Below are 27,948 nucleotides of genomic sequence, written 5' to 3'. Positions count from 1 at the left end.
TTTACTTACTGTCAAATCTTTTAGGTGTGTTTTCTAGTGTGTTTTCTTATGAAAAAAAGTCGGAAAATAATCTTTGTGTTGATTTTGGAAGTTCGACCAAAATCAAGATCTGAGAGACGATCATGATTTAAGAGTCTGCTTTTGAACAGCAACCTTCTGGCTTCCGTGTAGTATAACTCAACCTATCCACAAACATTGAACTAAACTTTGGAACACCTCACCTCTACTGCAATGAGCTCGGTGCCATTGTGCTCCGCAGCCCCCGGGCTAATTGAACACACACACTTAAGTGTCCTCTGTAACCAGGACACCTTGAGCTCTGCTACAGAAATAAAGTGTGCACAAAACAAGATCAGCTGTGCGTGGAACACTTTAATATCAGTTTGTTAAGTAGATTATGGGTCAAGATAAACTGGAACACTACTAACACTACGACTGACGGCTTCATTTGTTCTCTCCGCCAGTAAGATCATGCGGTCGAGTGAGTGATTGAGTGTGCTCTTCTGTGTCTGTCCACGGCTAATCTCGCATTCTGCTGCCGAAAACTTCATTATGTTTCGGGTGGCCAGTTATGGCTGCATGCTCCGTGACCTCTCGTGGTTACGGTGACTCACGCTTTCTTAAAACACCTTTTATTGCCTGTTTTTTTTCTGCCATTGGCTTTCTGCTGACTCCTCACTCACTGCTCTTAACCTGCAAGTGCATCGCCGACCCCCGGCCCCTACTCTGCGCCCACAGTGGGAGGGATAACAGTTTGCAGTGAACTTACTGTGACACACATGCAGTGTACATAAGCGGTTTGCATCGACTCCAAAGTACACAACTCCATACTTGGCGTACTTGGTATTGGAACAGTATACAAACTTCTCGGCTGTAGTTTTGTAATATATACATATTTGTAAATTCATATTGCTTTGCGGTGTAAGGCAGACATCAGGGCGCTATTAGTGCAAATATGAACTGAATACAAGAAAAAGATGAAGAATTACATAAGATCAAGTAGATGTATATTAACCGTTAATTGCTGTGTACAATATTTAGTTAAACTCAAAATTATAACATAGTCGTGTTTTGATCAATATTTTATGATAACAATTAATCAAGTGATGGCATGTAATATGAAAGAAGTGTCTCATAGCGTTCACTTTCACAGCATCATTTCCGGCAGCAGCAGGAAGCTGTTTTTAGCAGAACGAGCTTGTATGCTAGCTGCCCAGCACCAAATAACAGACAACGTTAGCATCCAGCTGGTAAACACAGTAGAAGCTCAAAAGGCAGATATTTATTTTTTGCCATTGTTGGGGAGAAACAAAGGCTCAAATATTGGACGTTCATCATACTCCAGATAAATGCAACTGTGTCTCCTTATCTGCTGGATATGTAAACAAGCAACTGTTGCTGACAAGTTTGCCATAACAACTTGAAAGTTGATGCCAACGGCACATTGAAGAAGTTTGCCTTCAGGATTTTCTGTCATAAAGGGTTCATTTAACCCAAACCACGATCACCGAACCGAGTAGGTCTGTTGACTAAAGACTTCAGGCAAATAAAAAGCTGTGCGCAAACTTCAAGTGCATGTCAGTGTTGACAGCTTCTTACTGCTGCCCCCAAGTGGCCAGAATCTGTTATTGCAAGTTGGATGTATATTTTGTTTGTTTTGCTACTCATCAACGTAACAAAGAGACAAATACACGTAAGGAGCTGCATGCGATACATTTTCTTTATTTGTTTTATCATTTGACAAATTCACAATACAATCCCCAATTCTTCACATTGCTATAAAATGTCACAGCTGATATTTGCTTATTTTCTTGCAAAAGAGAATATTTCTAGAATTGACACACATATGCTGTGTCCCATCTGTCCCACAGAACTCTTTTGATGCTCTTTGCTCTTATACGTGTCTGTGCAAACTGTTCTGCAGGACCTGCATTACTCATTTCATGGACAGTGCACGCTGGTGTTTCAGATTACATCGCTACAGGGGAGAGAGAAAAATATGACATCTGTGGCACAGAGTTGAAAATACTTTTATTTTTCTGCTTCATATTGAATTCAGCTGGGATACAGCTGAATAAACTACAAATAAGCTACTAATTGTTAGCCAACTACCGGTAGTTATTTTATCCCTCACTGAAGGACGGGAACATACAAAAACCCTTTTGTAACCCTATTTCAAGCATCTTTAATTCAGCTCTTAATTGGTTATTTAGAGGAACAGAAGTGCATCATGGTTAGTATTAAATCAGATCAGTCTTTTCTAAAATTAAAATGACACCACTCATCTTTTATATAACAGCAATAGTTTTTTTTAACCCATTCTTTAGTCAGCACCTCAGTAGGAAACACAATTGTGGTGACAGTCTTCAGCCTGACACTGACCTCTGTGCTGTGTTCTTATCTGCAGGGTATACTGTCTGCACACAGTACTGGGAGTTAGATAGATGATGTAAGATAAAGTCAACAATCTTTGTTTAAAATATTGATGCAACTCACTGTTATTCAGCCCTAAAATCAGTCAAAACAGTAACTAAATACATCAATACATTTATAGTTAAAAGCTTTATCCTTTACCTCCATTCAGTTGATTGAAAAAATACATTTTGCATATCTATATATAAATATATACAAATCTGAATGGCTTGTTGAATCACATTCTGATCCAAGCAGCCCACAAAAAAGTGATTGTGTTGCTTTATTTCACAGTTTGTAGGTTGAAAGGCAATCCAGATACATAAATATAGAAGTGCCCGAGCACCGAAAAGGTACTTTCTTCATGGCGTGGCCGCTTTTCAGGAGTTGAAAAATCAAAAGAACTTATCGTCGTCGACATCGAGGTTAAAGACAAAATAAAAGCAGCTTTTACAAGTCATTTTTAACGAGCAATGTATATCATTGATGTATTCAGTTACGATCAGTCTGACCTTTTGTTTTATGTTAACCCTCGACACACAATGTCTGCTTGGCACACATGATGCACAGGACTCCAGACATTAAATGGGTCTGATTAATTCAGCCAGAAAAAAAAATTTCATTTTGGATTTGCATCAGTCTGGTATCTGATACATTCTGTATTGATCAAACTGGTCTTTCGTTGTTATTTGTTGTAAGATTTCCACAGCTAACATCTTTAAAAATCTGCATTTTCAAGGTAAACACCCACCCAACAGGCCTGCCGCTCTGATCTGAATCATCAGCCGCTCCTGACTCACATCCACCCTGCCTTGTTCTGCCTTGTTCTCTAAGGCGAAAAGCGGGGACATTTAAAATCAGTTCTGTTTATTGAAAAATGTGATTAACAATTTCAAATGGCTCTTATACACATGTACACGTATATACTGTTTTCTTTTTCGACTCGTCTAAGTTTAAACTTCCGTATCAATGTCAGGGAAATTAGTCGCCTGAACACATTTCATCATTTTCCACCATCGCATTCACTAAGTCTAGAAAATGGAAGGCTGAACCCCAAGAGGCACCAACATGACAACACTCTGAATGGCTTCACTGCCAATATGTGATCAACAAAGAGGCCAGACCACTATAAGCTCTCAACAGAGAGATTGTGGCTTCATTTATCTCAAATTATCTTTTCAATTTCAAAAGACATCAGACCCCAAGATGTCCAAGCTGATGACCCATTCTCCTCTGTTATGTCTATTGAGGAACACATCCTTCACTTTACATTGTTACCGTGTGTGTGTGTGTGTGTGTGTTGTCATCGGTGGCCTACAGTTTGCTGGTCAGTTGAGGCTGGGTGTGGCTGCTGGCTATCCCTGGAAACCCTCCATCAAAGGCGGCGTTCAGCACCTCGTCCAGGTTTGCGGCTATGACAAAGTCCAGGTCGGCCGTGACGTTGGCTGGAAGCTCCTCCAGGTCCTTCTGGTTGCGTTTCGGGAGGATGACGCGCTTCACTCCGGCCCGGTGGGCCGCCAGGACCTTGTCCTTAATACCGCCCACCTGAGGAAAACAGACCAATCCAGTCTGTTAAAACTGAATGAAACGTGTGTTATTATTATCAACATGTGTCACTCACCGGCAGCACCAGCCCTCTCAGCGTGATCTCTCCTGTCATGGCAACGTCTGATCTGACCAATCGGCCGCTAAAGAGCGAGGCTAGGCAGGTTACTATGGTAACACCTGCAGAGGGGCCGTCCTTGGTGACGGCTCCAGCTGGGAAGTGGAGGTGGATGTCTGTCCCTTCAAGCGGGTCTGGACCGCCCCCCACTGTTCAAACCCACACAAATGTCGTGTTCAAATGCATGTTAACGAGCCTATTTCACTGTTTCCCTGCCGGCGTGTACAGTTTATATATCTGTGTGAACTCACTGTTGGTGAGCTGGTAGGTTTTAGCGTTCGCTCTGAGCCAGCTGATGGCCAGATGGGCGGATTCTTTCATAACGTCTCCAAGCTGTCCGGTCAGAGTGAGCTGACCTTCTCCCTCCGTCCGACTGGCCTCCACAAACAGAATCTCCCCACCGAGGGGGGTCCAGGCCAGACCCACAGCCACACCTGGCAGGGTGAGCCTCTCAGACACCTTCCAACACACACACACACACACACACACACACACACAAAGCATCTGTGAAGCTGTAGTTGGTGGAATAATCAGAAGAAAAAAACAAAGAATTCAAGGAGAGATTGTAATCTTCATAACATTCGGGAATAAATGTGAAACAAAAGGCCAACATGATGTAATCGCGAAGACGGGAGAGAGCGGGTGAGATGAAAAGGTGTGAAGGAGTGTAGAGGGAGGAGAACAAAGACAAGTGAGAAGACAAATTGAAAAGGAAACTAAGGGGAGAAACAGAACGAAAACACCGACAAGCTGCGTCGTGTTTCACATGATACTGTACGAGGACATCTCAAGTACCTGCTGCATTATTCTGACTTTGTGTACGGCAGCTGCTGTGGAGCTCTGAGACATATTCACAGGTTGCCTTCACATGAATGTGTTCAGACAGCCAGTGAAGAAAGACATAGTAAATTCTGCACAGCTCTCTGTAATAGCGGACCCCTGTCGGTGCGTTGCTTACCTCCATTTCAAACAGAGGAGGACCCAGGATGTCCTTTAGGGCCACGTGGTCGATCACTATGGGCATCTCTGGGGGGGCGGCCTTGTCTGAGCACACATGAAATGAATTGAATCCTTTTGAGAAGAACTGATATTATGTCATACAACCAATTCATGATGCAGCAGAACTAAATCTGATGAAGACAAATTTCCATCACATTTTGGAGCGACAAACACCAGATTAGAAGGAAAAAAAAACAAATCTATGTTTGTGGAAATCAAGTGGCTGCAGAGTGTGAGGAATAATCCCAAAACTAAAATGCATACAAACACACTGCATGCTGGACCTGTCCACACATCTGACATATTGTACAGAGAAACAGAACTATGGGTCAGGCCTCAGAGAGACAGAAGCTGCAACCGTGTTACACACACACACACACACACACACACACGCATGTTTGTACTGCATGTCCCTGACATCAGTTACCTGGCAACACCGAGGGCTTTCTACAAAGCGGTACAAAACGACTTGCCGAAGCTGTTACTCCGTTGCCCCGACAGCCGAGGTACCGAACTAGAGCTCTCCTCATCACTGAGAGTACAGACTGCTTTTTTCTTTATCTATCTGTCCTTTACTCATGAAGGGTAAGATGTTTTCACTGTTTGGTTCCATGTCAAACCAGTTTGAACATTTTCACACCGGTCCAACGCTACCAGTTGGGTGAGGCAGCGTTTTTTATTGATCCAATAAGCTGACATTTCAAAGTACTTACAAAAGTTAATAAACTGTATTTTTTTTGGAAGTATGTACACATGTTAGCAGATTAGTGTATATTATTGCGACTAAAGGATTTGACCCTGTGCCTCCCGCCGATCCAAAACGTCCCGTTGAGACGCAGACAGAAAGGAGAGGCCGGGTTCTTACCCCCCTGCAGCGCCGGACGCTCGGAGGTCGAAGCATCCGCCGCGGTGACTCTGTGACCTTCGGCAATTTTCACGGCCACCGCTCGGCAGATCGCCCCAAACTTCCTCTCCAGGGAGCGCACACCCGCCTCACGGGTGTAACTAAAATAACAAGCGCGCACACACACACACACACACACACACACACACACACACACACACACACACACACACACACACACACACACACACACACACACACACACACACACACACACTGCATTATGAAAGAACAAATCATCAAAGTCTTAAATGCCTGGAGTCCTGACAAAAAATACCATCTCACACTATATGTGAGGACGCTTTTGTTCACTTTGACTTAACCCCAAATCTCATGGAACTCATCTGTTTCTTGTGGTTTCTGAAGATATAAAGCCGGTAAAATTAGGAGCATGCCTCTAAGGATGAGCACCACAGATGCATGCTGTTGGCCGTTTCTATAGTTACCAGCCTGGAGTGATGCGGATGTTGTTCAGAGGCAGCACACTGCCGGCCATCTGAAACCACTGAGAGCCCGTGTATCAGCAGCTCCATGTTTGCCGATATATTTTTGGAACATGCCAGACAGTTTGATCAGGCTGGTGTGTAGGTAGGTTGTAATTATACATATTACTATTAAAGGTTACGATGTGGTTGAGAGATATTCCATCTGATCAAAAGGTCCGATCACTGCTCATCATTCCAAACAAATAGCCGTCAAACCACTCGACATCTTCTGATGACCGCTCATTACACACGGCACCTGTCATGGAGCAGACTGCTGCAATAAAACGAGAGGTTTTCTCATTTTAAAGGGAATCTGGTGCTCAGAAACACTGCCGCTCTCGTCCACAGGGGCCGCCAAAATCAAGATAAAGTGAAAGTTCCTTTAAATTAAGCTAGTTTCCTTTTTTCACTCCGTATGTTTTTTTTACGAATGTTTGCGTGTACCTGCTGATTATGTCCTGTGTGCTGTCCTGTGGTATATGCAGCTGTTGAGGCGTTAACCCGTGCTGCTCCAGCTGGTTTGGGATCAGATGACGGTGAGCGATCTCCACCTTCTCCTCCTGAGTGTAGCCTGAAACACGAGAGCGCACACGTCGATAAAGCCTTCCCTCAAAGCTGGAGCTCATACTATCTAATCACAATAAAAGACAACTTATGCCACAGCGGGATTCGGAATTCCGCAGCCTCAAGCGGAGATGAGGAGCAGGCTTCAGACAGCTTGGAGCCACAAAAGGGTTTATACTCATTTTGAACCCATGCGCAGTACTACTATGATACTTCATTTGCTGAATATTTAATGTGCTCAAATGACCTTTTAAATCAATACTGTTTCCCCTCGAACTACAATCTTGTGCCCGAAGATTTTATCAGATTGAGTTGTCTTTCTACATGCAAACTGCTCCTGCTGTTTTTTGAGGTTTTGTTGTCGTTTGCGTGTTCTGTTTTGTCTATTTAGTTGTTTCTACATTCCTTATTTCTGTGTCATCCCTGTCTTTACACTGTGCATGAAAAATGAACGTATGAACGAATGTACGGTCAAGCTTGGGAGGTGCACATCTATCAGCTAACAGAGACAGTGTGTGACAGTGTGTAATACAGAGTAACAAAAACAATGCAGCATGCATTTCAAAGGAAACATCTGTACCCAACTATAGGTTGTAATGCGAATTATCATCGACAGTTTGTTTGTCTCCTCCCTGACTACACTGCACAAACCTCAATAATACAGATGCACTCAGTTTGGGAATTGCTTTGTCACCACAACAAGAGTTTGGCTTCGATATGAAATTGAGACTCTTTGCACCTGAACTCACCTGGTACCTGCAGCACCTCCATCCTGTCCAGCAGGGCAGGGGGAATGGTCGCCGTGGTGTTTGCAGTGGCAATGAAGAGCACTTGGGAGAGGTCAAAGGCCACATTGAGGTAATGGTCTGTGAAGCTGTGGTTCTGCTCTGGGTCCAGGACCTAAGGGAATATAGAGAGACTGTTTCATTGTGTGTGTTTTTAGTGATTAGTCAAACTTCATTTAATTCATCTCAACTACCTGGTTGGTTCACAGAACAAACAGCGGAACACAAACTTTAAATGAAAAAAAACTGTTTAAAACTTGGTGAAGAAGCAATTTTAGCAAAGGCTAAGGTCTACCGGCAGATTAAGTTGAAAGCATGTAAATATTAAGGCAGGAAGTCCAAAAACAGAGAAGGCATCTGATACTAATGGAAGAGGATCGGGACTCAAATCCACTCCCCTAGATACAACTGCACAGCATCCTGGAAAACAGAGCTGACCTCCAGCAGTGCAGCCGCCGGGTCTCCTTGCAGGCTCTTCCCCAGCTTGTCCACCTCATCCAGCAGGATCACAGGATTATTTACGCCAACCGTCTTCAAACCGTTGACAATGCGGCCGGGCATGCTCCCTACATATGTGCGTCTGGAGAAAAGAAGAATGATTTTGAAACTGCGCTGCTGTAAAACAGAGAACCTTGACATTCATATTTGATCACGCCACATTGACATGCTGACACATGCACGTGTCAGGAACCTGCAAGATGAAAGCGTGAAGTGTGCAATTTCTCGGGTTCAAATAAAGGGTATGAACCAAACAAGCGGAGCGGTCTACCTAAAATAAAACATTCATCCCTTACTCTCCTGCTGGTGGTTAGCAAGACACGCGTTTCTCATCCGGCTCTTAAGAACTCAACTCTGTCCTGTTCTTTAAAACACCAGGACCAGCTCTGCAACCTGAGATGAGTGTGTGTGTGTGTGTGTGTGAGTTTTGATCGAGATAACACTCATTCCGGACTCAGGCTGTAAACAGGCGGATCAAAGGCGAGCTGCGTGATCTGACTTTTGACTGACTCGGGTTACGAAGGATTCTGTGCAAGCGTGAGTCAATCAATAAACTCCAGTCAATCATGATGTAGTTGTTTGTGTTGCAATAAACTTTACTGAATGTATGATGTGATGATTTTGTAAAGCGTAACTTTACGGTTGTCGAATTAAAATTCATTCAATTCCCCAAAGATTAAGACTGTTGTACCTTTCACCGAAACAGACGACGCCCATCTGAGCTTACGGCATCATTGATACGGTAATTGATTGTGTAAAAGAGAACACCAGGGGTGGGCAGTGAGAGAAGGGAGGGCATGCGATGTGACGTGGTGACAACATGAACTGTGGATTGTTGGTTTTTTTTCCTTCATTTGAGTATTTCATTTGAACCTTTTGTTCATCACTGGCAGCAATTTCATGTTGCTGATGCAGCTTTTACTGCAGCATTGCCGTTTATGATTATTTACATTCTATAACGTAAAAATGACTCACTTACTTTGAGACAGTATGTTGCCAGATATGCACACCTTTGAGTGCTTTACAGTAAAAGGAAACATATTGTCTGTTGTATGAGGCCGTCTACTGTTAGTATGCGTTGTGATTGACTATTATACCGCTTGGTTTGAAAGCACGTGCTTGTGTTTTGAAAGAAGGATTTTGAGGATATTGAGTCGGGTCGGCCACGTTTCGATAGAGTTACTGATAGAGAAAGTGTTTTTTGTACTTTGAATAATTGTTGTGTTGGTATTAATGTGGTTTTGAGCAGATAACTCACTATGTTGCTAATTGTCTGATGTCGGTGTGTTGCTGTGTTACGAGTCTAGAAAAAGTAAGCTTGTTAGCAATTCCACCATAAAATATTGCATTACTCCTCTCCAATAGCGTGGTGCAGGGATGACAGATTTTAGCATCCCACAGGTTCCCTCGACGAAAAGCCAATGGGATTTTTCCAAGGCGTGAAGGGTGAATGCTATCTGCAGAGGTAAAAAGCGACGTCAGCTCATAAATAAACTACCCAACGAGGCCGTTAAGGCGGACTAGTCAGCATGATGGAGTTTTGCAGTCTCATTTCGCCACTTATTAGCGATCACCTTTTAAAAAGACAAGTAAAAGCTTTAAAATTCACGAGAGGGGTATCTACTGGTGGATTTTATATTGTAGAGCGAAACATTCAAATCTCTAAAGCTTGTGTTAACCACAGACCACTTCTCAGGCATCTAAAAAACCTTTAGACGAGGGACCCAGCTGTGCAGAAACGCAGACTCATTCCCGGATGTCTGGACTCATTCCTGCACCACTCTATACGAGTCTTTTAAGTAAAATATATATATTTGAAATGTAATCAATAAACTTTAATCATGAGCGCTCATGTTCCACTCAGCAGCAGACAGCGCTGTGCTCCAATACACGTCCACAGAGCCCGTCTAAGCTCACCATCCAAACAACAGCATCATACTGCAGCGGCAAACTGCTGTCGCCAACGTTTCACTGACCGTCTGCTGAAACTAGATTACAGAGTTACACGCTACCTACAGTAAATTCAGCTTTCAGAACATGAATCTCTAAATTCCTGGTTTTGAGACAACTCAGGACTCAATGTCTATTGAATTGACATGTTCATATGTAATCATGCTGGCCTCACCCACACCTGTGTCGTCCACTACTACTGCTGCTATAGACTCTCCAGTAGAGATGATATCTTACGATACCTGTGTCCACGGATGTCAGACTGGTCACAGACGCCTCCCAAAGCGATGCGGTGGAACTCTCTGCCCAGGGTCCTGGCTATGGAGCGTCCCACACTGGTCTTCCCAACTCCTGGGGGCCCCACGAAGCAAAGGATGGGTCCCTGAAGACAAAAGCAGCAGCATGAAATTCACAGATAAATATGGAGGTACATTAAAGAAATCCCTGACTTTTTGTCTTTCTAAGACACACCTTCAAAGAAGCCTTCAGCTGTCTAACAGCCAGGTACTCCAGCACGCGTCTCTTCAGCTTGTCCATGGCATAGTGATCGTTGTCCAATAGAGTGCGAGCAGCTTGGATGTCCAGGCAGTCTGAGGAGTGTGTGTGTGTGTGTGTGTGTGTGTGTGTGTGTGTGTGTGTGTGTGGGTGTGTTGGATGAGATGGATGGATCCCAGAGGGAGGGAGAAAACATTTGCGTCAGTAAAGACAGTGACAAAGACAGTGAGGTGGGAGTAGAGAAAGAGGGATGAGTGTCATTTGAGGAAGAAGAGGAGAGTAGAAACAAGCTTTGTTTTGTTTTGTTCTAAAGGACACACAATCCTCCAAAATTGTTAGATGCAGGACATACTTTAGGTTTTGACTCCTGACCCTGCAAACACATGAACCCTCAATTCTCTACTCATCTGAGGTTATCTGTAATCAAGGCGGTCTCACACGTGCGCTGTTTTGTCAGTTTGTGAAATCCATTTGCAGGGGTGCTGATGTTCTGAGATTGTGGTCGGCCACCACAGATACATTACATCTTTGTGTGGCTTCTGTTGGGGAAATATTATTGCCTTGGACTTTTGATGGAAACAACTTTGGTTTGACATTTTGATAGTACGTCATCTAAAGCTGCATTCAGAAATGATTTGACAAGGAAGGGGCAGCAGAACAAGCTGTAAACGCAACACTGACATTGTATCAGCTTTTAAGTTGGTATGGATCATATGTCAGCAAACAGTTAAACACCCATCAAGATTAGCTTCAGTTGGATTTGTGTTTTTGACAACAACATAAGTTTAATGTTGAGGTATCCACCAATAATGTCCGAGACACGCTACTATCTTGGTATTAAAAAAAATGAAAAAACATCAATCGATGAGTCTATTTAATGTAACTATGTTTGAACAAATACTTGTACAGAGGAGAAGACTGTAGTGCTGGTGTGGACTACAGATGACCTCTGTAGTCTAAACGAACCGTCTCAGCCTGAGGGGCGAGAGCCAACAAAGAAAGAACGTAATGGCGGCATCATAAAGTTTGAGCATATGGCTGACCCTGATATCGTTACATGTATTCCCATGTTGTGTGAAGGGCAAGGGATGACTTTAGATTTAATGTATGTCTTTATATCCTTAAGCAAAGTATAATCATGCGAGTGTCCTTAAAGCATGAGACACAGGAAAATACAATGAGTGCATGTTCTCGAGGTCATAAAGAGGGGGGGGGGCAAGCGATCAGATCACATGTTCCCATTAGACCCCTGTTTGAGTAAAAAAGGGTTAAGGGGGAAGTTGTCGGGACCTTAAAAGTTGACCTGTCGAAAGTAATGAATGCTTCTACTGCTTTGTTGAATGATCGGAGAAGGACCTATTGTCTACCGAATATGGTCTCCTAAAGGTAAGAGTGCTCTTCCCCTGGGAAAGGCTGACAGTAAGAACTTACATTTGACGTAATTCAAATGTTATTACTGTTAAAACATAACGATAAGATAAGGGATGTGATTTACTAACTCAGTTGGATCAGACCGATTTCACAGCTCTGTTATGAAAAATAGATTTTTGTTTTTGTATTTGAGTAGACTTAGACTTCGGAAGAGAGTTGATGTTGAAGCTCTGCTGATGTATCACATGTGATGTTGCAGTGTTGATGATAGTGTTTAAGCGCTAGCGGTTGTGTATTGAGAAGCAATAGGGATTTAGATTGGTACTTATTATTAAAGGGGTGTTAGGGCCAGGGTCCTGAAGCCGCCCTAAATTAAATAAAAACCAAGTGAGGTTCCCAAACACACAGGGTTCCTCCTCCAGGGGTGACCCAAGAGAGCGGGTCCACCCTGGAGTACTTCCAGTCCTCCCACACGCACTCGCACACCTAAACCCGTTGATATCCGGCTGTCGGAGAGGCCGACGTTTTCAGTCTGAAATAAGACATACGACGGGGGCTAGTGGTATTAAGTTATCCTGGTTGTAGCTCCTCTAAGCAGACCTGGACGGTCTTGCATGTAGATTTTGGGGGGTGCGTTTGATTACCACGGTCAGAGGTTATTGAACAAGCCGTCTCCCAGTGCTCCGTGCGGCGGGCGAGAGGGTATTGGTTACGCAGCGAGGCTGTACACCTTTTCATTAATATTCCCTCTCCTTTCACTTCTGGTTTGCTCTCCACCAGCTGACTCTTTACGTGATAAATGCCACACTGTGTTCACCAGCGAGTTGTCTTTGACTTTCTCTCTCTCTCTGCTGTTTGGTGCTAAGCAGGCGACCTGCAGTGAGTTAATCACAGTATTTTTGACTGAAAACAGCTGTGGATGGAAACTGAGATTGGATGAGAGTGGTGCGACTGAGCCTAAACAGTAAAAGTCGTGAGCCGGTAAACCTAAACAAATGAGCTGCAACGCTCCTTCGGCTGCTTTCACACTGAATCAGGGTTTGCGGTGTCAGCCAGTCCTCCCATTCAGTTGAATGTGGCTAGTGAGTGGGGACAGCTGGGGATGGCAAAAAAACGAAATAAACTGAAAAGATGAGACAGAATCAACCTTTGGAGAAACGTAAAGTGATGTCACGCTGCAGCAGCCAATCCCGTAACCGGCCATTAAACCAGAAGACGAGCTGAGCTGAACTACAGAGTCTAGTGACAACTTCCTGTGGGTTCATCACAAGAGACATCTTTCACATTACGCCTCGTCAGAATACAAATATTGATGAGTTTCAGTACAGATGACTACACTGTGGATATATATCGGAGTAATCCGAGTTAAGGGTATGAATGATTATGAGAGGCAACCTCAGTAACGAATGTGACAAAACGGTTTCATCCTTTCTTTCAGCTGACTGGCCGTGAAATTAAATTATTTGATCATAATAATTGGCGTTTAATATTTAAATCTGTAAAAATCGAATTCCGTAATTTGGTCAGTCCAAAGACGACAGAGAGCTCCAGCAGACACGCTTCAAAGCAAAAGCAGCGAACCAGGAAAATGCAAGACTGAGTGCATTACTTAGACATGAGGCTGGCTATGTGTTCATCTGAGGCATGTGACATTATGTGGCTTGTGGACCTGGACTCCGCTTAGGGTCGCCTTCAGCTTTGTTTACCTTTGGTGCTTTTGCTCCACGGCAACTCGACCATCAAATCCAAGTAGTTTCTGGTCAGAAAGAATTCAGGCATGGACTGAGGCATCTTCTTCAATCTGAAAACAGAATGAGATGAATGAGATTTTGGACTATTTTGCTTCCAAAACATGTTTTCTCTCAGGCAAATGGAAAGAACAAAAAAACCAAAGAAGACATTTAGGTGTTTATCTAGGTCTTTGTCTATTTGCGTCTGAAGATTTCTCCTAAATTCAACAAAAGTTAGCATAGATAGATAGCAAGTTAATGCCTCATTTGCATATTTAAACATAACATTTTGGACTAATCACCTGACGCATCTCCCCTTAAAACGTTGGATTCTTAGTAAAACAAAATAATTCAGCTTTTTTTCTTTTGAAATCTAGTCATTGGTACATGATCTTGGTTCACCATCAACATGTGCCATTACTTTTACCAAAAATATTAGCTTTTTTTAAACCAAGAAAGCAGCCACGGCAAATAAAGGAACATTTTAAACTGCAGATGTTAAATAATCACATTTCATGATGACAGATGATTAGGACTGAGAGAACACAAATGACAGGGTTTATCCGGGCGAGTTCACCTCTTGAGCTCTTTGAGGCAAACTCTGAGAGCGGCTTCAGGCATCTTGGCCGCGTGGACCTTCTTTTCCAAGACTGCAGTGTCATCGCCATCCTCATCCTCAGCTTCCTCTTCCAGGTTGAACCGCCGGTCTGGGAGCGCTCCACCTTTACGCACCGATAACACCTGAACGGATGAGACACGGAGAGGTGTGAACAGGCATATAAATACAGACAATGGTTGAAAGGAAAAGGATAAATGCAAACGTTTGTTACCCTCTTCTCCTTTTCAGGATTTATTTTCCTGGTTTTCTGCAGCAGTGTTAGTCCCTCTATCTGTCTGGTCAACATGGGCAGCGCTTTCTTAAATCGCTCCTCCAAGGTCAGCGCATCCAGGACCTTTCCAGCACACATGGAGATTCAAAAACCTCATTTCAAAATGCATTCACCTCAGGGAAAATATTTACATTAATAAGCCCACTCTGATGTATCTAGTATTTGACGTTTTTTCTCACTGGCACCATTCGGTAGTCGCGCTAAAAAAAAAGACTGTGGCAGATATTCCAATACTCCCCTCCCCCCCTACAGATCCAACCCAGCCACACCAAGGGGCCAATTCAGAGAGAACCATCTCAAGGTCCGATTCACAAACAAAACTGTGCTGATAATATTACAGTGCCCATACAGTTTTGCAGCTGATGCAATTTGATCGTTTTCTCCAACATTTTTTCTTTGCCACATGGATAATTGCAAACGTCTGTTGAGCATCAAGAACACAGCAGGCAGAACAACGGCCCAGGTCCTAACCGACGAGGGGCAGAGGCCCTCCTCAAAGATTCAGGCAAGGAATTTAAATTGACAGAGAAACCCTATTTTAGATTTCATATCCCAGTCTGTCTGTCAGCGCTTTCCAAATTACAACATAAGACTGTAAAAGAACAAGATTTGAAGCAAAAGAAAGGAAAAGGAGGGAAAAAAGACAAAAGATAGCATTCAATGCTGCCGCGATCGCTAGAAAGTCTGTGCCCGACAAACCGTATGAATGCACTTCAGTTACCACAAACTTTCTGAAGACGCCAATAATTACACCGTCACTATTCGAGCTGATCTTTGTGAATTGGACTGTTTTTGTTATGAGGCTCATTTGCATAGAAAAATGGCCAATTTTGCGCCAAATGTATGCATATCACTTAATTGAAATACATGCAAATGGCAGCTGCAAAATCGGGGGTGCAATCCCTTTGTAAACTCTATTACAAGTGGCACATTGCACACATTTTCACTGTGAATAGTACAACATAAACAGTTACAAATATATTCCATCCGAGTAAGATGCTGTAATCACATTATAAACATTAAATAAATAAATAAATAATATAAATAATTGGCTTTTTCAACCGTATGCCACATCCTGTTTCTTCTTTTATTTTAAAGTAATTAGTTTAAACGTTGGGTGACACAGACCCAACAGTTCATCTCACCTGTAGTTTTTCCTTGTTTGAGGTGCGGATCATGGAGGCTACCACATCAGGTAGAGTTTCCCTGGGCAGACTGTCCAGCAGACGCCTGAACTTCGCCACCACTGGAACTGACATGTCCAACAAACCCAACAACTACACACACACACACACACACACACACACACACACACACACAATTTGAAATTGTGAATAACTGTCAGGATCCAGGATCCCTGTCTGACCCGGTGTGTGTGTCCCCTGATCTCCTCTCCTCATGTGTCCTGTCATTCCCCTGTCTGTTGTGGTGTACCATGTGCTCTGTTTGTCCTCTGCCTTCAGACACCTCCCAGGGCCGCACCCTTAATCGTGCACGGCTGAGGACACTCAAGCTGATCACCTCCTGCAGCCTGACACACCAGACTCAGGGCCCCTTAATGAGTATCCTGCCACTATATAAGCTCTGGCCCTGCAGTCTGGGGGTGTCAGGTCGTACCGTCTTCTCCCGCTGAAACCCCGTGGCTCCTCTGCCCGCCTTGTGTCTGTGGATTACACTCCGCCGCTCTGCCCTCCTTGTGTTTGTGGATACGCTCCGCCGGTCTGCTCTCCTTGTGGTCTACGGATTACACTCTGTCGACTCCAGTATCGAGCCACGGGACTTCACGCCGTCAACTCACCAGCCCTCCAGTGTCGAGCCACGGGCCTCACGCTGTCGCTCTACCCGCCTGGGGTTAAACGGACTACAATCGCCGTCAAGCTGCCAGGCCTCCGGTGTCGAGCCACGGGACTCACACCGTCGATCTGCCACTCGGGTGTCGGACCACGGGCTCCACACCTGCACCCACCTGTCTATCAATAAAAGCTGATTAACATTCACTTCTGTCTCCTGTGGTCTTGCTTTTGGGTCCTATCTGTGAACTCCCGTGACAGAACGACCTGACCATAATGGACCCAGCAACCACAGGAGCAGCTACGCTGGCCGGACATAGCACGCAGCTGGAGGCACCCCAGCAGATGCTCATGGAGATGCGTCAAGCCCTGCAATCCATGGCAGGTGAGGTCTCTGGAGTTGGCCGCATCTTGCAGGGACTGGTTCGGACAGGCCAGCTTCAGCCGGCTCCAGCACCGGACCCATCACCTGCACTCCCCTCTCCAGTCCTCGCCCCGCCGGTTCGGGAGTCCCCCGTGCCACCTCCAGGTCCCTATGATGGAACACTGGGGAAGTGTCAGGGCTTCCTGTTGCTATGCCAACGGGTGTTTGACCGACAGCCCCTGACTTTCGCCTCAGACAGGTCCAAGGTGTCTTACGTGGTCTGCTTACTGCGGGGAAGGGCTTTGGACTGGGCCATGTACACAGTGAGCAGCGACCAGCCTAATACTGTGGGGTATGTGGACTTTGTGACTGCTCTGATGAGAGTTTTTGACCCTCTGGGGAACTCTGAGTATATGGTCAAGCGCCTTCTCAGCCGGAGACTGAGCCATGCAAGGGTAGCGGAACACTCAGTGGCCCGGTCGACTCCGGCTCCCCGTAGTCAGACTGCATTGCAGCCGGCTCCTGTTCCTGTCACCTCTTCGCCGCAGCTAGCTCCGGTTCCTACCGCCTCTGCGGCACAGCTTTCGCCAGTCCCGGCCGCCGCCGTCTCCGTACCGCGGCGACCTCCAGTCCCGGCCGCCGCTGTCTCCATACCGTGGCGACCTCCAGTCCCGGCCGCCGCAGTCGCAGTGCAGCAGCGACCTCCAGTTCCCGCCGCTGCCGTCCCGGAGCAGCAGCAACCTCCAGGTCCCGCCGCTGCCGTCGCAGTGCAGCAGCGACCTCCAGCTCCCGCGGCTGCCGTCCCAGAGCAGCAGCGACCTCCAGTTCCCGCCGCTGCCGTCCCAGATCAGCAGCGACCTCCAGCTCCCGCTGCTGCCGTCCCGGAGCAGCAGCGACCTCCAGTTCCCGCCGCTGCCGTCCCGGAGCAGCAGCGACCTCCAGTTCCCGCCGCTGTCATCCCGGAGCAGCAGCGACCTCCAGTTCCCGCCGCTGTCATCCCGGAGCAGCAGCGACCTCCAGTCCCAGCTGTGGTCTCGGAGCCGCAGCTATCCCCGGACCTCGCGGCCGCGGAGCCAGAGCCGCTCTCTGGTCCTGCCGCCGCAGGGCCAGCTCCGGTTCCTGCCGCCGCAGGGCCAGCTCCGGTTCCTGCCGCCGCAGGGCCAGCTCCAGTTCCTGCCGCCGCAGCTCCAGTTCCTGCCGCCGCAGCTCCAGTTCCTGCCGCCGCAGCTCCAGTTCCTGCCGCCGCAGGGCCAGCTCCAGTTCCTGCCGCCGCAGCTCCAGTTCCTGCCGCCGCAGGGCCAGCGCCAGTTCCTGCCGCCGCAGCTCCAGTTCCTGCCGCCGCAGCTCCAGTTCCTGCCGCCGCAGCTCCAGTTCCTGCCGCCGCAGCTCCAGTTCCTGCCGCCGCAGCTCCAGTTCCTGCCGCCGCAGCTCCAGTTCCTGCCGCCGCAGGGCCAGCTCCAGTTCCTGCCGCCGCAGCGCCAGTTCCTGCCGCCGCAGCTCCAGTTCCTACCGCCTCTACGCCAGTTCCTGCCGCCGCAGCGCCAGCTCCAGTTCCTGCCGCTGCCGCCTCTACGCCAGTTCCTGCTGCTGCCGCCTCTACGCCGCAGCCCGCTTCAGTTCCTGCCGCCTCAGCGCCGCAGCCCGCTCCAGGTCCTGCCGCCTCAGCACCGCAGTCCACTCCAGTTCCTGTCGCCGCCTCAGCGCCGCAGCTATCCCCGGACCTGGCCGCCGCCGCCTCCGTGCCGCAGGCTCTCCCAGACCCGGCCGCCGTCCCAGAGGCGCAACGACCTCCAGTTGCCGTCCCTGAGCGGCAGCAACCTCCAGTGCCCGCTGCCGTCTCTGAGCAGCAGCGACCTCCAGTGCCCGCTGCCGTCTCGGAGCAGCAGCGACCTCCAGTGCCCGCTGCCGTCTCGGAGCAGCAGCGACCTCCAGTGCCCGCTGCCGTCGCGGAGCAGCAGAGACCTCCAGTACCTGCCACTGCTGCACCAGCATCCTATTCTCCAGAACCCTTTCGCCCGCCCGGCCGTCCGCCGGAGCACCCGTGTCCGGAGCCCTTCTGCCCTCCCGGCCGTCCGCCGGAGCACCGGTGGCCGACGCTCTTCGGCGGTCCCGTGGCCGGTCAGATCCTGTCACCCCTCCTCCGGACCCCCGCCGCCCACCCTAGTCGGCCTTGTAGCTGTGGGGACATCCCTCCTCCGGACCCCCTCCACCCGCCCTGTGTGGTGTCTTGTGTTACGTCTGGAATCCGTTCCTTAAGGGGGGGGTACTGTCAGGATCCAGGATCCCTGTCTGACCCGGTGTGTGTGTCCCCTGATCTCCTCTCCTCATGTGTCCTGTCATTCCCCTGTCTGTTGTGGTGTACCATGTGCTCTGTTTGTCCTCTGCCTTCAGACACCTCCCAGGGCCGCACCCTTAATCGTGCACGGCTGAGGACACTCAAGCTGATCACCTCCTGCAGCCTGACACACCAGACTCAGGGCCCCTTAATGAGTATCCTGCCACTATATAAGCTCTGGCCCTGCAGTCTGGGGGTGTCAGGTCGTACCGTCTTCTCCCGCTGAAACCCCGTGGCTCCTCTGCCCGCCTTGTGTCTGTGGATTACACTCCGCCGCTCTGCCCTCCTTGTGTTTGTGGATACGCTCCGCCGGTCTGCTCCTTGTGGTCTACGGATTACACTCTGTCGACTCCAGTATCGAGCCACGGGACTTCACGCCGTCAACTCACCAGCCCTCCAGTGTCGAGCCACGGGCCTCACGCTGTCGCTCTACCCGCCTGGGGTTAAACGGACTACAATCGCCGTCAAGCTGCCAGGCCTCCGGTGTCGAGCCACGGGACTCACACCGTCGATCTGCCACTCGGGTGTCGGACCACGGGCTCCACACCTGCACCCACCTGTCTATCAATAAAAGCTGATTAACATTCACTTCTGTCTCCTGTGGTCTTGCTTTTGGGTCCTATCTGTGAACTCCCGTGACAATAACACTGAATGTAAACATAACTTTTCTTTCTCTTTAAGAAACTCCACAGGACAACTTTAAAAAAAGAGCCATATTTAACATTCTGAACATTACTATAGCAGCAAACCACTATTTGCTATGTAAAGATACAGTGGAGTAATGTATACCCGGGGTTGTAAATCACTGTGTTATCATTAGCGGCCCCAGTTAAGAGTAGTTAGTGAGGAGTAGGCAGGCAGCCAATGGCAGAATAAAACAGGCAATAAAAAGGTGTTTTAAGAAGGTGTGAAACACTGTAACCAGGAGAGGGCCTTCAAGCACGCAGCCATAACTGGCCACCCAAAATATTGTGCAGTTTGCTGCAGCAGAATGAGAGATAAGCCGTGGACAGACACAGACCTGCACACTCACTCACGGACGTGCACGTACACACACTCAAATACAAACACGGATGCGAGCACACACACACACACACACACACCAATCTCATGATCTTCCTGGCGGAGATAACAACTAATCCTTTCAAGTTGTTTCTGTGGTAATGCTGGAGGGAAGAGGCTCAATTAGTCGCGGATGTAAGTCAGGAACAAGAACAACTTCACGACCATTAAGTGTGCGAGCAGCACTATCAGTCAAGCTCTGACACAAAATATCCACGGCTTGTTGAACTTAACGCCTCAAACGGCCGGCTGACAACTAAATGTATGTTTTATTATGTGTTCAGTAATGTCGACAACAAATGACAAAAAGCACTATGGTCACTGGGTGTTCGAATACAAGTGGAGAGGAAATATTCGCTGTACATGCAAACAAGCTTTTCATGTTCTCGCATATGCGACTGCAGAAGCTGGATGTGGAATCAACCCGAATTCTTTCACATTCTCTTAATAAATGTCACACTGCGGTGAGTTCTCGGAAGGACAAACCTTCCAGTGGTCTTTTATATCTAGGACCATTGCTAAACCCACATGGGATCTGAACAGAAACCATCATTTCTGGGTTGAGGAATCTCATCTGGAAAAAAAGACTCTGTAGAAAGTACCTCTGTAACTGGTTTGTTCAACAGGCAAAGCTGTGGAACCGGTAATATAAATTCTGTGTATGAACTATGAATGACAACACGCTCCTTCTCTTCGTGTCATTTATTCTGTTTCATTTTTTATGTAATTGTCATAACATGTTATTGAATTATTTCACATTGCTTACCTCTGGTATGCCAAAAAAAACAAGGTAAATAAAAATAACACGATAAAGAAGATATTGTTTTGTAAGTCCAGGACAACAAGCAGTAAATTGGGACATGTTTGTGGGACATTGTGTGGTCCTTCAACCATGATTGAGCCAAATCCTTTAACTTAGTCAAGTAATCTGGAGATTTTTTTTTTTCTCGTTTACAACCTCTCTTTCTCTTACACACACACACACACACACACACACACACCTGTACAGCAGCCTGGTAGAACTTGTGGGACAGCTCCCCCAGCTCTCCACCTTTGGCCGTGGCACCCTCTGTTACTGGGGTCGTGTAGTGCTCCAGTTTATCCAACTGCTCCACCTGAAATTCATTTTCCAATTAGAGAGGCACACTTTGACATCATGCACGCCACATCTGCATGTGTTAAATACTGAGTGACAGGTGTGTTGGTCCTATCCTGGAAAATAAAAATAAAGCTACGAGTAAGGACGCCCCCCAGTCAGGAATGCACCTTTTGTCACGGTTTCATTGGAAATAGCAATATCAGTAGATTAAAGGTACCTTTTGAACACAGGTGCTGCTGTGGAGTATTGTTTTTTTTACAAAATGGGTCCCCGCTTTGGTTGTATTGTGCAATCGCACAAAGACGCGTACACGTGCATAAAAGGGGGTGACACGACGCACTGCTGCTGGCTTCACACCATTCTGCCGATGGACAGTCGGCAGCGGTACTGCCCAAAGAAAACACTAAATGTAAACATTAACTGTTTTTGCTCGCACAAAAACTCCACAGGGCACCTTTAAGTACTGGCTAACACAAGTTGCACTGGTCAGTTTATTATAGGTTCCCTGTTGGGTTAGAGACCTCAAGTACCACTGTGGACCAACTTCTCTATGAATGGGTCCCTGTCTTGTTTCTCTCATACATTTGCACAAGGACCCCCCACAGGGCAGTTTCAATCATTTACCGTGAGACGTCACAAGAATGATGATGAGGTTGTTGATTAAATTAACTCTTGTCCGATTTTGAATAAAGGTTACCTCTGCCAGGACAAAGGGTCGCTCCTTCAGCAGAGTTGACACGCTAAAGCGGCACAATCCAGTGATGAGGAGGGTGTAGTGGGGCTTTGGCCAGTTGCTGCCCACCACCTGCACTGCTATCCCTGCTGTACCAATTCTACAGAGAGACAGAGAAAGTGAGAGTGAGACAGAGGAGGTGGGTGATGACAGACAACTCACCGGAGGAGGCCTGTCCAGAGCTTTAACTCAAAATCAACAATAATCGACCATGATCGTTTCAAGTTTGTTCGGATTCAGTCTTCACCCTGTGGATCTGATCAGGACCTCTCGACGACTTCCTGCTTCGGATCAAACAACTTTATTATAATCAGCAGGTGTGCTGTAGTATGTGGTAGCCTGAGATGTGAGATCCCCACAATTTACTGACACAAAATTGAGAAATCTATTAGTGTGACAGCTCCAATGGTTTCTTCAATGCTCAGCAGCTTAAAATATGACTGTGAGTGAGCAGGTGCAGCAGGACATTGTGCTACTTCTAGCTACGCATCCATTCACCGATCAGCAGCTTATGGCGATGGTGCCTGACTCAACAACCCCCTTCCACACACATATAAGAAGTGTTTCTGATCATGGGCTTGCCGTGGCTGGGACATAAATTCCTGGATTGTATGTAAGGTGGGAGCCACCAGAGTAGAAGCGTTTCTAGCGCTTAAAGGGAAAAGACGATTGGATAACCAGCATTATATCTCTCTTTCCCCCTAACATATATGCCACATTGCTGTGGTTTACCACAACAACTCAAGGAACAGGGGCCATCAGATTGTCTCCGTTCCTTTCGTTTATAAGTTCCACCTTCTGCATCCTGGAGCCTTTAATCGATTAAAAGCCATTTAGGAGCAGTGGGAGGCCACAGTGCAGTGCTAAAATACCAAAGTTGGGTGCCAAACCCAAAGTTTAGCACACTTTTCCAGTAGCTGTGGTTGAAAGCGAGACAAACTGTCCAGAGACAAACAATTGCTGCTTGGTAACCAGACTGACCTGGCAGACAGCTGGTTAAAGTCCACCTCTCTGCACTTGGCTGCAGGGCCACTGCTAAACTGTAGACTTTCCTTTTTTTTTGCGATCACATTTTAGCTCTTCAACACTGGAGGTTAGTTGTGTACAGCAGAAAATCATCAGCCGCTACAAATATATGTAATACTGGACATGGCTAATTTTTAAATAACTATATCAACATGACATTTGTGTTTATCCACTTATGATATTCATAAACTCCCCGACAAAGGACTATTATTTGCCCAGTCTTTAAAAATGACAGACAGCCAGATAAGAATACATACAAATGTATTTTACGTGCTTTTATACCCTCATTATTGATGATATGGGAAAGAGTATGAATTTAGACATTGAGGGGAAAACCAGAGCTTTGTGCTCTAAAAAAAAAAAGCAACTTGTTTTGGAAAATTGGCACCTGTATGCCATTTCACATCTCAATTTCCCAATTTGTCAGACTGCTGCCATGCTAAAATAGAGTGAGCCAATCGCAAGCATTTCCAGGAAAACAATGTCCTCATTATAATGAGGACATTGTTTTCCTGGAAATGCTTGCGAGACAAACCACACGAAACTAACTTCATCCAATTTGTGAGGAGTCACTGTGGACCTTTCGAGGACAAATCACACACTGCAACTTCTGTCGAAGAATATGAACCGCGCATAACACAAACATACCTATTCGATTAAATATGACATGAAATTACTTTTAGAAACATAAAAAAGTCTGCCATGCCACTGAAAGGCCAGCTAAAGACATAACCTTATGAAACTAGGCTACATGTAGCCTACTTTGAACTGGGACACATTGTTACATCATGGTTATAAAATATAAAATACTTTTGGGGAGCCAAACTATGTCTCCCTCTTGTCCCCTAAGCCTTAGGTATGTCTACGTGGAGGGGTCCTGACCCCCAGGTTGGAGATCCTGTACACCAGGGGTGTCCAAACTACGGCCCGCGGGCCAAGTATCCATTTTTAATTGGCCCGCAGCAACTTCTAAAAATATAATGTAATATGGCCCACACTTGAAACTTGCGCTTGACTGTATTGTACTTCTTAGTTTCACCACTAGGTGGAGATACTGTGTTGAACAAGGCAGCTTCTCCAGAAAATAAGAGCAATCAAAGAAACGTTTAGCCCCGGATGATGACACGTCCTACACTGGTGCCGAGCGAGAACAGAAAGTTAAATGGCAGTTAGCTCACTAAGAGTATTTTTTTTCCGTGCAAACAAAACACAAGAAAAAGTCACAATAGCAGCCACGAGGTAGCTCAACTCATTGCCCGCCACGGGAAACCTTTCTCAGATGGTGACTTCATAAAACAGTGCCTCACTAAAGTCGCAAGTGCCCGGAATAAATGCAGGAATTCAACAACGTTAGCGTGTCCAGAAACACAGTTGTGCGGCGAATCGAAGACTTGTCAGCTAACCTAAACCATCAAGTGTCAGATAAAGCTCGTGCTTTTGCTTTTTACTCCATTGCATATGATGAGAGCACAGATGCAATAGACACCGCACAGCTGTTCATTTGTTTGCGGGGAGTTGACGATCATTTCTGCATTCGGAGCTGCTTGATTTTAGGAGTCTAAAGAGCACAACAACAGGTAAGGACATGTTTGAAGCTGTGTCAGATGCAATTGACATGATGGGACAAGCTGTGTGGAGTTACAACAGATAGGGCTCCAGCTATGAAAGGCGAGCGCAAGAGAGCGGAGGTGAGGCTGTTAAAATGCAGCGTATCACCCACCAAGAAGCCCTCTGTGCTCAGACAGTCCAGCTCGGCGATGTGATGAACACGGTTGTGAAAACTGTCAACATAATTCGAGCACGAGGGCACTCTACGCAACTTCAATGTTGCGCACTTCCCCACACAGTCCGAAGTCAAATGTGCTTTTCCAAAGGCCAACCTTTCTGCTAAAAGGGGGAAATACGTGTCCGTGATAACGTCTCTCATGACAGAACTCAGTCAGTGCTTAGTGGCGGCTGGTCAATAGAGGGCGATAGGGCGCCGCCCCACCTTGAGCCACAACAAATAAAATAAAATTAATAATAACAATAATAAACGATACAAATTGTCAATATTCGTGTTTTTGAAATATGGAATCACCCAGTAATATGTGTAAAATATGATATCTGCGGTAAATATATGCTTTTCCTGCATGTCCTCTCTGCGTGTGCAGGTCTCAGCAGCGCTGGAGAAACTGCCCAAAAGAGCAGTGAAGCAGTTTAGCCAATTGCTGATTAAAGATATAAATGTGTGACATACAATTTAGCCAATCAGCGCCCTCAAATAGATTCAGCTTGGAGCAGAATCGATTCTGCCCCAAGCTGCGCGTTCCCGTCCGGACGAGTCTCTACAGGCGGGCGCGAGCTCCAGCGCGAGCACTACTCCTCCAAGACCCGTTTGAGAGGAGAACTTTGAGGAGAAACTGCAGTGCTGATATCAGATCAGCCTGACCTCACAATCAGACAGCAGACTGGCAGGAAAGGGAAGCAGTACATGAAGCTACTAGCTGTAAATAAGATGTCCTGACGTGTTTGTCAAAGTGTTATTTTCTGCTTTTTTTCATGTTGGAATAAATGTTAAATATTTAACTGCAAAGTAGCAATACGTGTTTGATACCTTCATTTATTTAGCATTAAATCATACTGGGATGTTTGCTGAAATTGATTGGATGTGGCACAGCCCTACCTAGAACATGTTCCACCAGCTGCCATGGCTTTCAATATGTTTCTCTCATTGAGAGACATCGAGCTGTTCTCAACTCCCTTCTATTTGAATAATGAGTCTGTTCGGCTCAACATACGTGAGCAAACATCTCTGTTAAATCTGAACAAAAGCACATTGAGAACCAAATTTGATTGATTTTGCTCACTTTAACACACTAGGGGTGAGGCGATCGGACCTGAGTGGCCCAGCCCTTGGTATATTTTTCTGTATGTGGCCCTCAGTGAAAAAAGTTTGGACACCCCTGCTGTACACAGTCACCTGGTATGTTTCTCACCTACAAAACATCAGCACCCATTTGAATACCTTATTTAGCGAACGTTAAATGTGTATTACTTGTGCAAGTTGGGTAGGTCGTCGGTGTCGTGTCCTGGGTCTCTGGTGTTGGGGATTACTCCTATGATTGTGCTTTTCAGAGAAGTCCCCTTCAACAGCCGCTGGCTGACCAGGTGCATGTTCCGCGGAGAGTCCACGGTGAACCTAACGGTGGAGCCCGGGAGGAGCACCCCTTCATGGCTCAGCAGCAGCGGGAGACGGCTCGGTATCTGAATTCCGTCGCCGGATGCCATTGTCCGTTGTTTGTTGAAACCAGGTCACTGTATATGACACAACTCCTGCAAACAGATACGCACGACTGTCAAATGGACCGGACATGAGTAAACACAAGACTTCCGAGTCGTGATTTCAAAATAAAATGCTCACTGACGAGCCGAACACATAAGTAAGCTAACCACAAGTGTAAACGAACCACGGGGTTTGGGATATTGTTTCTGAAATTATATTGTTTTGTCATTTGTTCATTTTCGCACCGTTCTTTGCCCTGAAATGGAATATTTAGGATTTTTTCCGCTCTTACTCTGGCCCCATTTTACTTCTGGTGTGTTCTGGATAGGCTACGGCAAGCACACATGGACAAACTGTACTTTATCGCTGCAAAATAAATTGTGATCGATTCCAATGAGCACCGCTTTTTGATCTTTTTACTATCGTTTGTATAGCCTGCAAAGTTAATGTTGATCTGTTTCAAGTGATGAGAAACTTGCTACTTTACAGATTCAAATAAAATACCAATTCATAAAATGTGATTTATTGCTATAGCTTTAACTTATCTGCCAACAGTATATCCAATCGTTAAATTAGCTCCACCCAACCAGATTCACCATTACAATGTTACTTACATGTTAATACAGCAATAATAATAATACAATAATATAATCTCACAGGGTCCAATATGCTGCATAATGAGTACTTTTACGACAAGTACATTTCACAGATGATAATTGTTTTTACTTAAGTAATGGGTCAACGTCAGGCACGTGCACAGATAGACCCCTAGTGGTGCTCAAGCACCTGCCCTTTTGCCCTGGATGAGAAAAGTGCCCTTTCTGCTGGTGCCCAATTTTTTATAAATATAATAAAATAAAAATTACTTTTTCTGTCATCAATTTCCCCCAAATGTGTTTCGATATCTCACGGGGCATTTATTTGAGTTCTTGTGAGAATTTCGCCCCGACATGCACCGCGGCGCCCACAAGCCTCCCACGCGCCCCTCCCTCCCTCCTCCTCCTTCACTTACTGCCTACTGCGCGTGCAGTGCTGAGCGTCAGGCTAAACGGCTGAAGCCAACTTCTTCTCTGACCCGGAGCATCAGACAGACAGGTAATGACAGTGCAATACCCCGACGTTGTTTGGTGATAAATTAACAACAACAATTAGCGCCGCTGAAAACATTACGTCGCAACTGGTCCGACGTTTGCTAAAAAACAAACAAAAAAAACCCTCACGAAATCCATGATTTAAAAGCCTTGCCCAGTTGTTTACTGACGTTTGTCATGTTTAATGAAGAGAGAGGGGAGAGAGGCAGGCAGACATTAATTATTTTAATTATTAAAAAGAAAGGTAGGTCTTAAGTTGAGCTACATGACAGTCTGGTGAGGTATTGTGGTAGGCTATAGGGTATTATTAGTGTAATGCTGCTTATGCTTCAACTGTCAGAAAACAGTAAAAACATGGGTGTGTACTGTGTTGTCAGCTTTAGAGAGATATGTCATGTCTTGATTATTATGCACAACATTGATTTATGTCATTTAAA

The 27,948-nt window shown here is 46.1% G+C and overlaps 1 protein-coding gene across 1 annotated transcript; it reads right to left on the bottom strand.

Moving 5' to 3' along the window:
* Window positions 1-1,714: 1,714 nt before the first annotated feature.
* On the bottom strand, window positions 1,715-26,466 carry lonp2 (lon peptidase 2, peroxisomal). The gene is made up of 17 exons (XM_079269768.1): window positions 26,193-26,466; window positions 22,094-22,229; window positions 21,299-21,412; window positions 15,892-16,023; window positions 14,687-14,809; window positions 14,434-14,597; window positions 13,833-13,927; window positions 10,732-10,850; window positions 10,503-10,642; window positions 8,251-8,392; window positions 7,777-7,927; window positions 6,908-7,034; window positions 5,940-6,079; window positions 5,034-5,119; window positions 4,327-4,534; window positions 4,034-4,224; window positions 1,715-3,957 (listed from the first exon to the last, which is right to left on the bottom strand). Exons 1-17 carry the CDS (start codon window positions 26,423-26,425, stop codon window positions 3,727-3,729), a joined length of 2,532 nt encoding a protein of 843 aa, XP_079125894.1. The 5' UTR covers window positions 26,426-26,466; the 3' UTR covers window positions 1,715-3,726.
* Window positions 26,467-27,948: the final 1,482 nt, after the last annotated feature.

Source organism: Melanostigma gelatinosum, assembly GCF_949748355.1.
Source record: "Melanostigma gelatinosum genome assembly, chromosome: 1".
In the NCBI taxonomy this organism is placed as follows: domain Eukaryota; kingdom Metazoa; phylum Chordata; class Actinopteri; order Perciformes; family Zoarcidae; genus Melanostigma; species Melanostigma gelatinosum.
This window is presented reverse-complemented; position numbering and strand designations above follow the sequence as displayed.